This window comes from Trachemys scripta, chromosome 5, assembly GCF_013100865.1.
Source record: "Trachemys scripta elegans isolate TJP31775 chromosome 5, CAS_Tse_1.0, whole genome shotgun sequence".
In the NCBI taxonomy this organism is placed as follows: Eukaryota; Metazoa; Chordata; order Testudines; family Emydidae; genus Trachemys; species Trachemys scripta.
In genome coordinates this window covers 39058215-39073595 of record NC_048302.1, presented here as the reverse complement: position 1 = coordinate 39073595, position 15381 = coordinate 39058215, and the positions used below count along the sequence as shown (strand labels likewise).

General features: G+C 41.3%; 1 protein-coding gene across 1 annotated transcript in view; it reads left to right on the top strand.

Annotated features, from left to right (window-relative positions):
• The window catches only part of TNIP3 (TNFAIP3 interacting protein 3), a 74651-nt gene that overhangs the window by 15839 nt on the left and 43431 nt on the right, over window positions 1-15381 (top strand). The window contains exon 3 of the mRNA XM_034771462.1: window positions 2751-2883. Within this exon, the coding sequence (XP_034627353.1) occupies window positions 2751-2883 (133 nt within the window). The remainder of the gene's footprint in view (window positions 1-2750; window positions 2884-15381) is intronic.

Sequence of the window (15381 nt, the reverse complement as noted above, 5' to 3'; positions counted from 1 at the left end):
TAAGAGAGCATGGGTATGTCATAATGCATGTTAGAGTCATTAAAAAGTCCTAATTATGTGTTTAATTAAAAACAGAGCTTACAAACTAATGCACTCATGCATAATGCTGTGCACCAATACACATTTCAAGAATCATACAAACATATGTTGCTAACGTGCAGCTTGTAATGTCTACAGTGTTTTTGAAGTTTTAGAAGAAGAAAAGTTAAAGAAAAGGTAGAATTAATTTTTTTCTTGTGTAAATTTTTCTTTGTGAATAACTTAAGAATGTTAAAGGGATCAGGGTAGCCTAGCCACATTGTGTACTACCCTTATTCCATTTGCCCTTCATAGCTGAAGGCACTGTATTTTGTCTAGTTAGCATATAACCCTTTGTATTCAAGTTTGTTGAAATGGCTTGCTGGTGCTCATTTTAGGTGAAACTCACCCTGTACAGAAGGCCAGCCCATGCATCACTTATAGTCTGAAAATAGGGCTTAAATGGAAGTTAAGAAGCTGGCGCTGTGCATGGGGTTAAATTTTATTTTCTGAGTCCAATCCAGCAAAGGGACAAGAACTTCCCCAAACTGGGCCCTTTGTGATTAAACTCAAGCACACATCAACTCATGTACGTCGTAAATTGCCACTGGAATGCCTGCTGCAGTTATTTGTGGCACCTTTGGTGGTGTTAGGGTATCTTCATTCGGTGGCATAATTTAGAGCAGAGTCTTTGTCGGGAGGCATTGTGATTTGGATTGTTTCACTATGAGATCTTGTTGCAACACCATAGTGCAACAAGCCATGTTGTATAATTTTGATAGTCAGCTTTTTAACCTAATTGGTGAGTGATAAGTTACCATTCCACGTTAGTAGCAATTCCCTACTCAGTATTCAACAACCCACCTTCACTCCAATCTTTGTTATGCAGTGCCATGTAATTGCTCTGGGTTTAGATGCCTAACTAACCCAGTACTATTTCTCATTCTGGAGCATTGTATAACTTGAGCTTTATCCAAAATGGCAAGGGATTTATACATGTCTATAACATCATTTCACTGTCCAAAGCATCAAAGAGACTGAACATTTCTAGTTGAAAGTTACAGTAATTTATATAAAACCTCTTCCAGTTCATACATTTTGTGAATGACATTCAGTTAGTGTTAGCTCTAGAATTAGTGGTAGCTCTGGGATCAGAAGTCAAGAATGTCTGACTCCTAATCATAGGCCGGCTCTGGCTTTTTTGCCGCCCCAAGCGCAAAAAAAAAAAAAAAAAATTCGGGGCGGCCAGAAAGGCAAAGCAGGAGAAAAAAACAAAAAAAAACAAAAAAAACCCTGCAGCGCGTCTGGAGCGACAAAGCAGGAAAAAAAAAAAAAAAAAAACTGCAGGGCAGCTGGAGCCAAGTTGCTGGGGGACTCCCTGTGCTGCAGACGTGCCCCGGCTAGCGAGGGAGTGGGGGGAGGGAGCAGGGGGTGAGAAAGAAGGGGGCAGCTAGGGCTTCAGCGGGGTGCTTGCCACGTGGCCCCAACCGCCACACTGCCTGCCAGGAGGGCTCCACACCGCTCCGGTCGGCGGGGAGGGAAGGACATGGGCTGCCCTGCCTGGCTTGCTACAGACCTGGCACCAGCTGGGGCAGACGGAGTGCGCAGCCTGCTCCCAGCAGGGCGTTGCCCTCCTCCGCGCCGCTGCCCCCTACAGGGCGGCCAGATCAGCGAACCCCCCCCCCCCCCCCCCAAAAAAAAACGGCCGTGCTGCCCTAGGATTGGGTGGAATGCCGCCCCATAGAATCTGCCGCCCCAAGCACGAGCTTGCTGGAGCCGGCCCTGGATCTGACTACTGGACAATAAACCAGATCAAAAACTTGACCCTTCCTCGTTGCCAACTCTCTTTTATTTAGTACATAGGGGAAAGAACTAATGCTGATGGAAAGAGAAATACACAGTCCCTGTCTGTAAAAGCACAGAATAGAATGAATTGTTCCGTTGTCTATCCAAATTTCTGCTTGCCTAATTATAGCCTTTATTTTTATGGGGGAGATTGATGGGTTTGCTATATGGATGAACTATGTTCTTAAATACATTTTCAAATTGCCTGGAATAGGCCCCTTTCTGGATTGTTTATATAAACTGAAATAAATAAGTAAAGCTCACAGATAAAATATTCTTACTGCCTATGATTTTTCTGATAACTTCAAATGGAGAAGTTATTAATTAGATCTAGAGGAAAAACGAACACCTGTTGTATAAATAAAAAAAATTCAAACAGACCTTTTTTAAAAAATGGTTAATTAAAAACCAAGTTTTTTAAAATCAGAAAATGTTTAAAATAACATATCAAACTGTTTACTAAAAACCTGGCTGCGGCAAACAATTTTGATAACATTTTTGTTCATGTTTGATTTAAAATTTCTGGAAAAAATGAGAAAAGGCACAACATTTTTCACAAACCCCCAGAAATGACTGATAATTTTGATGCAAAAAACTTTCATTTTAAGGGAGCGGGGGAAAGCCATTTTACAAAAAAACTTCTTGTTAGAAAAATCTTATACCAACTCTAACACAAACCCATTATTGTTCCATTTTGGTGATTCTGAAATTTTGTGATTCTGCTTTACTCTTCTGTGCCTGTATGCAAGAGTGAAGCCTGCAATAGGTACAGAACTAGCTCTTCCATATATTGTGCCACATAAGGAAATGGTTGACCAGAAAATGGACTCCCTGAATTCTTTCCTGTATGCTTTAGCAATATAACCTTACCATTTCCTTCTAAGCAGGTGTGAAAGCATAGAGCTTGATGATGAAATAAGAAATCTGATAGAGAAGAACAGTATTGCACAGTACCATGAGAACTCGGAGTTCATTGCCCAAGAACATGTGCTCAAACAGATGACTTCGTGTTCCCTGAAGGTAAGCAAATGTTTCTTTTGCAACAGTTTGTCTGCAAGGGAAGAAAAATTGAGAGGGTATCTCCTGTTGTATTAACAACTATACACAAACTTCCTTGATTGCTGAACACATCATATGTTGAACATACTGTGAATTCTCTCACAAAGCCACTTCCTGTGACTTAGGGAAACTGTTTAAGTGAGAAGACACTTCTCTTCAGCAGTTTCCAAAGCCCAGCTAGAGACACTGAGAGTACATCTACACAGGGATAAAAAACAGTCAGCTGGCCTGGGTCAGCTGATTCAGGCTCATGGGGCTCAATCTCCAGATCTGAAAAATTGCTGTGTAGCTGTCTGGTCTTGGACTGGAGCCCGAGCTCTGGGCCTCTGTGAGAATGGAAGGTTACAGAACTCGGGCTCCAGCCCAAGCCAGAATGTCTACACAATTTTTAGCCCTGCAGCTTATGCCATTTGACCCAGGCCAACTGCAGCAGCTCCCCTTTATTTCTGCGTAGACATAATCTTATTGTCCAAAGCAGCATTCTGATTGGCCAGTTAGACCTTTTGGATAATGATATCTAGAGATGCACGGCTGTGACCTCACATGGCTGTGACCTTACGAACACATACGAACATCTCTAGACCCATTATGTTCAACAGTTCAACGGTTAAAGGGGAAGAAGGGAAACAAAAATAAGGCCCCTTGCGCGAATGGGAGGGGAAGTTGGTGGAGTGGGAATGAGGGTCTGAAGAAAAAAAATGGTGGTTTAGACGTCCCTTTCCCCTGAATGCCAAGCTACTCTCCACCTGGTAGTGAGAGAAGGAGAGGAAATTCTTATTTCCTGCAATGAGGAAAGGAAGGAGAAACAAGATAGTGCACCCAGGCTGGGGAGAGAGACAGTTAAACTATTCATTCCTGAAGGGAACGAAGTGGAGACCCACTTCCCTTCCTTTATGACATCATCACAAGCAAAAGGATGTGGCTGAAAAGCACAATTCTAAATATGTTACAAGGAATTACCAGGAAAATGAAAGATGTTACTATGATGAATCAATTTATAGGTATTTCACAAGTAAACCATCACCTCCAGAATGACTTGCTGCTACAGCTGCTCAGGAATTTTTCAGTGAAATGTTTTTTGTCAGAAAATTCCCATTTGTTGAAACTGAAACTTCTTTGAGAGTTCCACACCTGGGCAGACAAAACCAGTTATCCCCAGAGACAGCTGATAGTTTAGAAAAACAGGAATACCAGAACATGTTGGGCTTGTCTATTAGCTCACTGCAGATCCACCTAGTAGCAATCACTGTCTTCCACCCTTGGGTAGAGAGCTATTCTATTTTTACACACCCAATAATAACCAAATTCCTGAAGGGTCTCACTAGTACCTTCCCACCAGTAGTGAAACCAACACCTCAATGGAACCTCAATCTTGCACTGTCAATACTTATCAGGCCACCCTTTGAACATCTGACCATGTGCTCAATGTCCCACCTGTCTATGAAGGTCACCATCACATTGGTCAGGAGGTTGAGCAAGCTGAGGGCACTCATGGCCAACCTGCCATATATGCTACTTTTCAAAAAGAAAAGGTAACCCTTTGCTTCCACCCAAAATTCATTCCCAAGGTAATTTTTGAGTTCCACATAGATCAATCAATTCACAAACTGGTATTCTTTCCAAAACATCATGCCTCTAGTGAGAAGCAGAGGCTTTGTTCTCTTGACATCAGAGGAGCTTTGGTGTTCTACCCTCAAAGAATGAAACCAATTAAAAAATGTATACACTATCTGTTGCTATAGCAGAATGAACCTTGGGTTAAGCAATATCTACACAGATCCTCTCCAAGAGGATTCCTGGCTGCTGTCAGTTACCACATAACCCTCCCTGGACAGGATGAGGGCCCATCCACTGGAACACAGGCAACCTCAGTAAGCATCTCTCCAAGAAGTACCTGTGCGGGATATTTGTAAGGCGTCAACCTAGAGTTCCATCCACACCTTCATGAAGCATTATGCTTTAATCTAAGCCTCTTCTGCAGACACAGCCTTTGAACAACATTAATACTTCCTGCTTCCTCATACCACTCGCTTCTTTGACTACTGTTTACCAGTCATCCCCATGTGGAATACACATGGGGACCAGCACTTGAAGAGGAAATGGAATTTACTTACCTCCTTACCAGGTCCTGAGATGTGTGATCCCTATCTGCACTCCTCTCCCTGCCCTCCTTCCCCTCTGCCATGGATCATGACACTATTTGTGGTAGAAAACAGTCTGCACCTCTCTATATACCCTGGTGCTGAGCACGACAGGCTTCATGGCACGGGCATGGACCAGTGGACACTACTTGAAAGATTTTTCCATTCTCCTACACATGATGTGCCCGTGTACCCATGCATGGAGTGCACATAGGGACCACACATCTCAAAGTAAGCTTTTTTTTGTGTGAGTGTATGGAAATGCATCTGTTTTGACAAAAGCTTCGCTGGGAAAAAATTTCAGATCCGGGATGGAATTTCCAGGTGGGAGAGGAAGAGGCCCCAGAATAGACCATCAGTATCCCAGTGATTATGACACTGGGGAATGTGGGAGAGCCAGGATTAAATCTCTTCTCTGACTCAGGCAGAGCAAGAACTTGAACCTGGGTCTCCCATATCTCAGGTGAGTGCCCTAATCACAGGGGGTATTGACTATTTTAAGGTGGATCTCTCGCTCTCTTTGTAAAAATATTCAAATAGTCTCGTTTTCATTCTGATGCAGACTGAACACACATGTCAAAACCTTGGATATTTTTCAAGGAATTCTTGTTTTCTACCCAGCCCTACTTGCTGCCTACAATAAGATTAAGGGAAAATGTCACAATTAGAACAATGGGATCAGAATCATCACAAAAGGGAAAAACCTAGATGGATTTCACATTACCATTGAAAGCCACAAAAATCTCTCCCTCCTCTACCCTCCCAAAAGTGGTGAAACAAAAGCAGCACCAGGACCACAAAAGCAAGAAGCATTAAACTCCTCACTTAATACACATCAGCAAAACAAAAGTTGATGATTGTTTCAGTCAGCCACTAGATGTGATCTTTTTTTCAGCAGGAAGTTGGGAGTGTAGACGGGGATTCCTAGGGAAGAGAACAGAGAGAGGGTTTGCTCCCCCTCCTTTGTTATATAGTTCAGTGTTTCACTTGAACTATGCAGATCTGTAGTATTTTACCTCTCTTTGTATGCACTTGCACATATTCTAGTTACTTGCCCTTTGGATGTATGTGAGGGTTTTTCATACAGTTGAGAGGGCAATACAGTGTTTCAAGTGTAAAAAAGTGTGTGGTTTTAAGATTGTTTTTAAAAAGAGTGGCTCTTTTATTTGGCCAACTATTTACTTGGATTTACAGTTAGTGCCAGCTGTGATAAAGTCCAACAATTTTCAGTGTAGGTGGCTTAAAATGAGTGTGTTGGGTTGTATAAGTTGAATATGCAGGATATGATTTCTTGCTATGCTAAAGAATACTCTTCAGATGTAAATGATTTACAATAGTAAAGAAAACAGTCATGAATGTCAGTTTGTGTAGACTCAGAAGCTGGATTGAGGGGAAATCTTTTACTTGGGGATAGAGGAAGAGGTATAAACTATCTTACGCTTCCTCTGTGGCTTTGTACATCCTTTCAGAAAAGTCAGGCACAGATAGTAAATCACGTGAATGTTTGTCAGATTTTTACGATGTTTGAGGTAGCAGTATTGCCAACCCAAAAGGTTCAAAAATCCTGTTAGACACCAAAAATCATGAGATTAGCTTTAAAATCATGAGGTTATGTAAAAATACAGGTCTTTCGCCTCTTACGCGCCTTTAACAGGCGCGATTTCAGCTTTATGTGGTCGGCAAAAACAAAAAAAAGAGGAAAAACAACCATTTTAATACTGTACTTGTAGTGCGGGCGATTCCGCCTGCCATTCAACTCAATGTAATTTTGACTATACGCGGTTTTCGCTTTACACGCTAACCGCGGAATGGAACCCCCGCGTAAGATGAGACTCGCCTGTAATAGATTTGCTATTCTTTTTATTTGCCTTCTGCTTTTTGAGCTTTTTAGAGTGCACTGGGGTCACATTTTGAAGCTTTCTCCACAGCCACAAGGGCTAGAAACTTAAAGAAAAGGTAAGAATGAAGGCTGAAATCATCACATATCCATTTGACTCCAGGGGCTTTAAGAAAAACAATCATAATCATGAGACCAATGGCAAAATCATGAGAGTTGGCCACTCACACTCACCAACAGCAAACTGACCTATTCTAACCTCTAGTAAGACTGTGTTTCTGAAATTGTATGTAAACAAATTCCCTTTGCTTCCTTCCCTTTTTTTTCTTTATGTAAGCTAAGTTCTTCATAAATTAAAGAACATGTAAGGGCTAAAAGAGGCCATTTGAGAGAGGGAACCTGGATATGCAGAGTGAACAGACTGGACTCCAAGCATCAACTTCATGCCCTGATCACTGCATGTATTATAGTTTTAAATTATGGAATGTCATCATGCTCTGTTACCCACAGTCCTGGGCCATCTTGGTATTAAACCATAGTGGCCCTTCATGGAAAGTCTCATTTTTAATCTTCACCATGTTGTGTGAGAAGAACATAGTGCCTGATTGGCTTCACAGAGAGTTTGAAGGCGCATGAAATGCATGAAATGGATGCAAGGGACTTACCCAATTTGGTAAGAATTTATTTCGATCTGACCATGTGATCAGCCCATATATGGGCAAATGGAAAGGGTTGAGTCCTTGTATTTGAATTGCACAAGTGAACTAAATACACATTTCATCTATACATACAAAGGGCCAAACTCAGAAGTGTCAGGTGGTGTGAATTAGACCTCTTGCCCTAGCTCAGACTCCTTTCCATTTACTGAAATGGAAACTTTTCCCTTTGACTAGAGCTGGCCAAATAATTTTCACTGACAAAAAAATGGGAAACATATTATAAAAGTGGTTTCAAATTTAATCAAGCTTTTCAACTGTCTCAACTCAGACCCACTTTATTCTTCAAAAGTGTCAGAAGCCTAATTAGTGTAAGTTTCATATACTGAAGTACTCTAGCTAAGACTTCCTTCCCCATAGATTCATTTAGACTTTTTATACACACTGAAACAAACATGCACTCCCCTACACACCACCTGTGAGTCTGACACAATCTCAGAAAATTATCATAATCCTCAATATGTCCCTGGAGAGGTATCCCCTATTTTATAGAGGAGGAAACTGAGGTACAAGTCACTTGTCTGAAGTGATGCAGGAAGTCAAAACAGTAAATAGAACCCAGATCTCCTAAATCCCAGTCCCCTGCTAGAACCGCTAGTACAGCCTCTGTTCCCCAAAATTACATAAAAAATTATTAAACATTCCTATTATAACAAACTAGGCCAAATATTTGTCAAAATGATATATTTTCCACATTAAATAATTTTTTATATACAGGGTATTTTAAATTTTTCATATCCATGGCATTCATATGAAATCTGATTCATTTATATTTTACATACAAGTAGAGGGCAACTTTTCCATATAGGGAAGAATAGGACCAAATAGGAAGGGACAAATAACAACTTAAAAATATTATTAACATGCCAGCAAAAAGAAAGGAAAACACTTGGTTCATGGACTATCAATAGTTAGACATATAGATCAAAAGTTACAATAACTGTTCTGTACATGAAAATATATTCCTGAGCAAGTGGATCATAGTAGTTCTGACACTGGATATAATTACAAGAAGATTATGATTCATCAGTGGGTACAGTGTGATATAGACACACTAAGTTTCATGGTATCCTTGATTTTCCTCATTCCTACATTTTTCTTCTTGGTGTTTTTCTAGTGCATCCTTGCTCTTTTTTTATTCCAGTTTAACTGTAGATTCATGAAGTAGGTATTTAGGTCCTGAGGGCCACAGTTTGTAAACACTTAGGCATGTGAGCAACTTTGTTCACGATTAGTCCTGCTGAAGTCAACAAAGAACAATAGAAGGAAATTTCGAAGCAGAATCATTTTATTCATTGCCTAAGCTGCTATGGTCCAAGTACTGAGGAACATACTTTCATCTGAACACATGTACATACAAGCATATTGCGAGTTTCTAGAACATTAATACATATGTCAAAAAGGTGTGTTTGACATACTCATTTTTTTCAGGAAAATCCCCTTCTGACACATTTTTCTGTCTGGGTGAAGCTTGTATGCACAAAGATCAAATGTAGACAGGAAATAACACACTCTCTTTCCTGTTTAAAGACTGGCTGTATTTCCCAGCTGTAATTACCTTGCTGTTCAGTATTTCACTGCACCAGCCTGGGAACTGGGAATAGGTGCCACTCTGTACCCCAAATGTCTCTTGCTATCATCACCTTTTCATTATTTTTAAATGATCTTTTAAATGAAGGTTATAACAAGCCCTACCGGTACAATAACAGTTGGAGAAAAACATTCATATTATAAAATCCTATTCAAAGTGTTTGGGTGGGGAAAGTCTTCAGAGAGTCTTAGGGATGGTCCGAGAGAGATAGAGAGATGCGTGTGCGCACATACATACACACATGCTACACACAAATCAGCAAATTCTTAGCCTAAATAATCTTATAGCAAATATGGCTTATACAGTCCTGCCACTGAATAGTATAAGTCTATAAAGGCAATCTAATTGCAAACACCGGCGAAGTTAAGAGTCATAGAATGAAGTGATTCTATATTTTACCTGTTATCTGCATCATCAAAAAGATTGTTATCCAGCTGAGCATTTAAAAAGTCTTTAGTTTTATTAGAATTAAGGAAGATATAATGGCCAAGATTTCCAAAAGTGGCTAGTGACTGAGTACCTTAATTTCTGAGTACCCAATTTACTATACATAAAGGGGCCTGTCTTTCAAAGGAAGGATGCTTAGCATTTTCTAAAAATCAAACCATTTAAGATGTCTCGAGTTGGGCACCAAAAAAACAAGACATCCAAAAACACTATAAATGTCTGAAGTTACTGTAACTTTTATAATTTTAATATGGAAACTCATGAAAGAAAAGAATGATTTTATACCATCTAGACACACATGAGGGTATATAGGGAACAAAGAAGATGAAAAGTGGGGAAGGAAAGGAATAAGGCATACTAGAGTAGATCTTGGTAATGAGTAAGTCTAAGATTTCATTACAGAGTTTGTGACTTCCAGAGACCTTTGTGACATTTTCTGCTTCAGCCCCTGGGGCAGCAGGGCTGGAGCTGTCAGTTGGTGGGGGCCCAGGGACCCTGGAGCTCTGAGCCGTGGCAGGGGGAGCCCTGCAGCTCTCAGCTACCATGGGCAGCAGGTGCTGGACCTCCCTGCTCCCCCTTTCCTGCGGCAGAGCTCAGGCTCTCATCCCCCCCATCAACCTCATTTTGTCACTTTTTTTTTTTTTTTTTTTTTTCTTTAGTAAACGTCCCAGACAGGTTACAGGCTTCTGTGAATTTTTGTTTATTGCCCGTGACCTGTCAGGGACATTTATTAAAAATAACCATAACAAAATCTTAACTTTAGGAATGAGATATCATAAATGGTAACTGCGAATCTTAGAAATTAGAAATGAAAAAGACCTACAATATTAAGTAAACTACGCTATCTCCCTCCTAGTGCAGGATTATTCACTATACTATCTTTTAATACACCTTTTCATACTTTTGGGCAGTCTTTTAAAAGGTAGCACTGCAGCTGAATATTCAAAATGTTCTCGCGGGAGAGAAGCGACAAAATGGTTTGTGTCAAACAAAGACAGTATACTGTGTGTGTGTGTGTGTGTGTGTGTGTAATATAAATATATATGTGTAAAACAATAATGACCCATCGGGGAACTCCTTTAGCAAATTTCCTGAAAAGAAATATCCAAAGTCTGCCAGTGCTCCAAAAAGACAGTAAATACTCTTGGTGTTTATGTTGTGACTCAAACTGAGAAGGAAGTCTTCACTTAAATTAGAAAGCTCTACTTAAGTCAGGACTGATTCCACATGGAATTTTTTCTGGTCAGTTTCCCATTGCTGCCACAATTGTGTTAAAATGAACAGAGAAATTAAATTATATTTAGGTCTGGCAGAAATATCATTGACAGATATCAATGTTTATTTTAAGAATTTTGAAGATATCGATTTTACATTTTCACATGTGAAATTATAGGTTGTAAACAATTTTTAAAAATAGTTATCAATTTAAAATATTGGCAGTTAAGGAAAATTATGGGGCAGCACACAATGGGTTGGGGGATCAGACGACAATTTGACAGTAGATGTTGAGATTCAAAAAGTTAAAGTTTTATAACCATTAAAATATAACTTGCCAACTTCTTGTGCCAAAATATACCAATACATATCCTCAAATCAAACTCTAATAAGTTCCCAAGTAGTATTTTTCTTTCTTAGCCTATCTGTAAACTTTTATCATCATCAGTGGAAATATTTTTTTCATCAGTTTGTGTGTACAATGGAATCACTTACCTACATTTACCAATAAAATCAAATCCTTCCAAGCCTAATCACAGTCAATGTTGGTTTAGTGCCACAATTGCATGTCAGAATCCAATACTAGGAATTGCAGCCTAAATAGTAAAAAGGGGTTCTTCTGCTGCTCTCATTGGATGAAAGAGGGCACATGCATGGCAAGGGCAGGTCTGAAAATATGTTGGAAATAGAAGGAAGGGGTGCACTAGAAATGAAATAATGAAAAGTAGGGCTGAGATGAATGAAGAAAAGGAATATTTGGGGGCATGTCCTACAAACTGATAGGAGCACTGGAGCCATTTGGAAGACAGTATGTCTTTATTTAAATAGATATTTCAAGAGAATATAAAACACATATATTCACTGTAGACTTTGATATGGGTGTGTGTGTTTGTGTGAATCACAGAAGTTAGTGGTGAAGTCCAGTAAGGTCATCAAGTCTGCATCCTCCCAGTGCAAGATTGTTCCCTGATGTATATTTTTCTGGTGATTTATACAAGTGCATCCAATAATGCAGAGCCTTCCATTGCACATATTTGTCCATTTAAAGAAAAAGAGAAATAAAATCAAGATGTGAAATCCCATGCAAGTTAGACAGCGATTTACCTGTGCTCAGCATTACTTTTGCTACCTTAGCAAAAAATGTTTAGAGACCAATTTATCAGCATCCAGATAGGCAGGAAAGAGTTGGGGTGTCTGTGTGTGTTTTTTGTGCTGGGTTTTAGTAAAAGGAGGCAAGATACAAGTGTAATGATGGAGAATTCCTTGAAGAATGGACTCAGGGTTGCTCATTGTGTCCCCATGTGCTGAGGATGCATTAGCATTATCCACCGAAGGTCCAAGGCTATGAGAGATAGAGAGGGACTAGTGCCCAAAATGGTTACTACGCTGTCATCTCTTGGTAAAACCCCTGGAGTGGAGAGTGAAATTTAAAGTCAAGAAAGTGAAAGGAAATGCTTGGTGTGGTCTGTCCTGTGTGTTATGACACTGACTGCATTATGAGTCTTGGTACAGAGATCCCTCTTTGAATGTTCTTCTTTGATAGCCGAGCTGGATACTAGAACAAAACAGAAGAATAATTATTTAATAAATAATGGCAATATTAGTCAAATATTTTATCTGATTATTACTATGAAATTTACAAAAACTGATATTGGGGAAACAATGCACAGAAACATTATTCTAGAGCCTTTCTTCAGGTTTTGTTTAATTATGAATTTAAGTTGCCATATTTAACAAGATCGGAGTTTTAGCCCTTTAGCTGCTTATGTGTATATGGCAATAACCCTCAGAATAACAATACTAATTCTGAGGGCTCTGAACTGAGGAACAGGTACTAAGTAAACACAGCTCCTATCTCATTCTCTCCTCTTCCACTCTGAGGCTCACCTTCCTCCAGACTTCTTCCCCTCTCTTTAATAAGACCCTTCTGTGACATTCTGGGGTTTAATCCAGACCAGTGAGGGGCTGTGTCACCCTTGCCCTGTAACCTCAGATGCCTCACAATGCTTTGCTGCTGTAGCTCCCACCTTGATTGCTTATAAATAGCCTGCAAGCAGGCAGGTCACACACATGTACTTAGTGTCTCTGTGTAGCCACAGCTCTGGGCCAGCATTTCTCACCCCAGCAGTCTGTCAGCAAACACCAGCCACACACTGACTTCCAGAAGCCTTGGTTACCACTTGCAAGGTGACCCAAATATGGTCCCAGTCTCAATTTCCCCTCTCTCCCCAAAATGTGTGTTCTGCACTGTCCAGCCCTCTCCTGGACAATTCAGACATATTGGGTACATTGTGCCTCTCAGGGGACCAATATACAACAGTTTGACACCCTAAATGGAGTTACCCAATACAGCGGTGCACAGGCAATCCAGGAAATTTTTGGATAGTGTAGGGGACAATTTCCTGGTGCAAGTGCTGGAGGAACCAACTAGGGGCAAAGCTTTTCTTGACCTGCTACTCACAAACAGGGAAGAACTAGTAGGGGAAGCAAAAGTGGATGGGAACCTGGGAGGCAGTGACCATGAGATGGTCGAGTTCAGGATCCTGACACAAGGAAGAAAGGAGAGCAGCAGAATACGGACCCTGGACTTCAGAAAAGCAGACTTTGGCTCCCTCAGGGAACAGATGGGCAGGATCCCCTGGGAGAATAACATGAAGGGCAAAGGGGTCCAGGAGAGCTGGCTGTATTTTAAAGAATCCTTATTGAGGTTGCAGGAACAAACCATCCCGATGTGTAGAAAGAATAGTAAATATGGCAGGCGACTAGCTTGGCTAAACAGTGAAATCCTTGTTGATCTTAAACGCAAAAAAGAAGCTTACAAGAAGTGGAAGATTGGACAAATGACCAGGGAGGAGTATAAAAATATTGCTCAGGCGTGCAGGAGTGAAATCAGGAAGGCCAAATCACACTTGGAGTTGCAATTAGCAAGAGATGTTAAGAGTAACAAGAAGGGTTTCTTCAGGTATGTTAGCAACAAGAAGAAAATCAAGGAAAGTGGGGCCCCTTACTGAATGAGGGAGGCAACCTAGTGACCGAGGATGTGGAAAAAGCTAATGTACTCAATGATTTTTTTGCCTCTGTCTTCACGCACAAGGTCAGCTCCCAGATTGCTGCACTGGACAGTACAGCATGGGGAGAAGGTGACCAACCCTCTGTGGAGAAAGAAGTGGTTCGGGACTATTTAGAAAAACTGGATGTGCACAAGTCCATGGGGCCGGATGCGCTGCATCCGAGGGTGCTAAAGGAGTTGGCGGGTGAGATTGCAGAGCCATTAGCCATTATTTTTGAAAACTCATGGCGATCAGGGGAGGTCCCAGATGACTGAAAAAAGGCTAATGTAGTGCCCATCTTTAAAAAAGGGAAGAAGGAGGATCTGGGGAACTACAGGCCAGTCAGCCTCACCTCAGTCCCTGGAAAAATCATGGAGCAGGTCCTCAAGGAATCAATTATGAAACATTTAGAGGAGAGGAAAGTGATCAGGAACAGTCAGCATGGATTCACGAAGGGGAAGTCGTGCCTGACTAACCTAATTGCCTTCTATGATGAGATAACTGGCTCTGTGGATGAGGGGAAAGCAGTGGATGTGTTGTTCCTTGACTTTAGCAAAGCTTTTGATACGGTCTCCCACAGTATTCTTGCCGCCAAGTTAAAGAAGTATGGGCTGGATGAATGGACTGTAAGGTGGATAGAAAGCTAGCTAGATCGTCGGGCTCAATGGGTAGTGATCAATGGCTCCATGTCTAGTTGGCAGCCGGTTTCAAGCGGAGTGCCCCAAGGGTTGGTCCTGGGGCCGGTTTTGTTTAATATCTTTATTAATGATCTGGAGGATGGTGTGGACTGCACTCTCAGCAAGTTTGCAGATGACACTAAACTAGGAGGCGTGGTAGATACACTAGAGGGTAGGGATCAGATACAGAGGGACCTAGACAAATTAGAGGATTGGGCCGAAAAAAACCTGATGAGGTTCAACAAGGACAAGTGCAGAGTCCTGCACTTAGGACGGAAGAATCCCATGCACTGCTACAGACTAGGGACCGAATGGCTAGGTAGCAGTTCTGCAGAAAAGGACCTAGGGGTCACAGTGGATGAGAAGCTGGATATGAGTCAACAGTGTGCTCTTGTTGCCAAGAAGGCTAACGGCATTTTGGGCTGTATAAGTAGGGGCATTGCCAGCAGATCGAGGAACGTGATCGTTCCCCTTTATTCGACATTGGTGAGGCCTCATCTGGAATACTGTGTCCAGTTTTGGGCCCCACACTACAAGAAGGATGTGGAAAAATTGGAGAGAGTCCAGCGGAGGGCAACAAAAATGATTAGGGGTCTGGAGCACATGACTTATGAGGAGAGGCTGAGGGAACTGGAATTGTTTAGTCTCCAGAAGAGAAGAATGAGGGGGGATTTGATAGCAGCCTTCAACTACCTGAAGGGGGGTTCCAAAGAGGATGGAGCTCGGCTGTTCTCAGTGGTGGCAGATGACAGAACAAGGAGCAATGGTCTCAAGTTGCAGTGGGG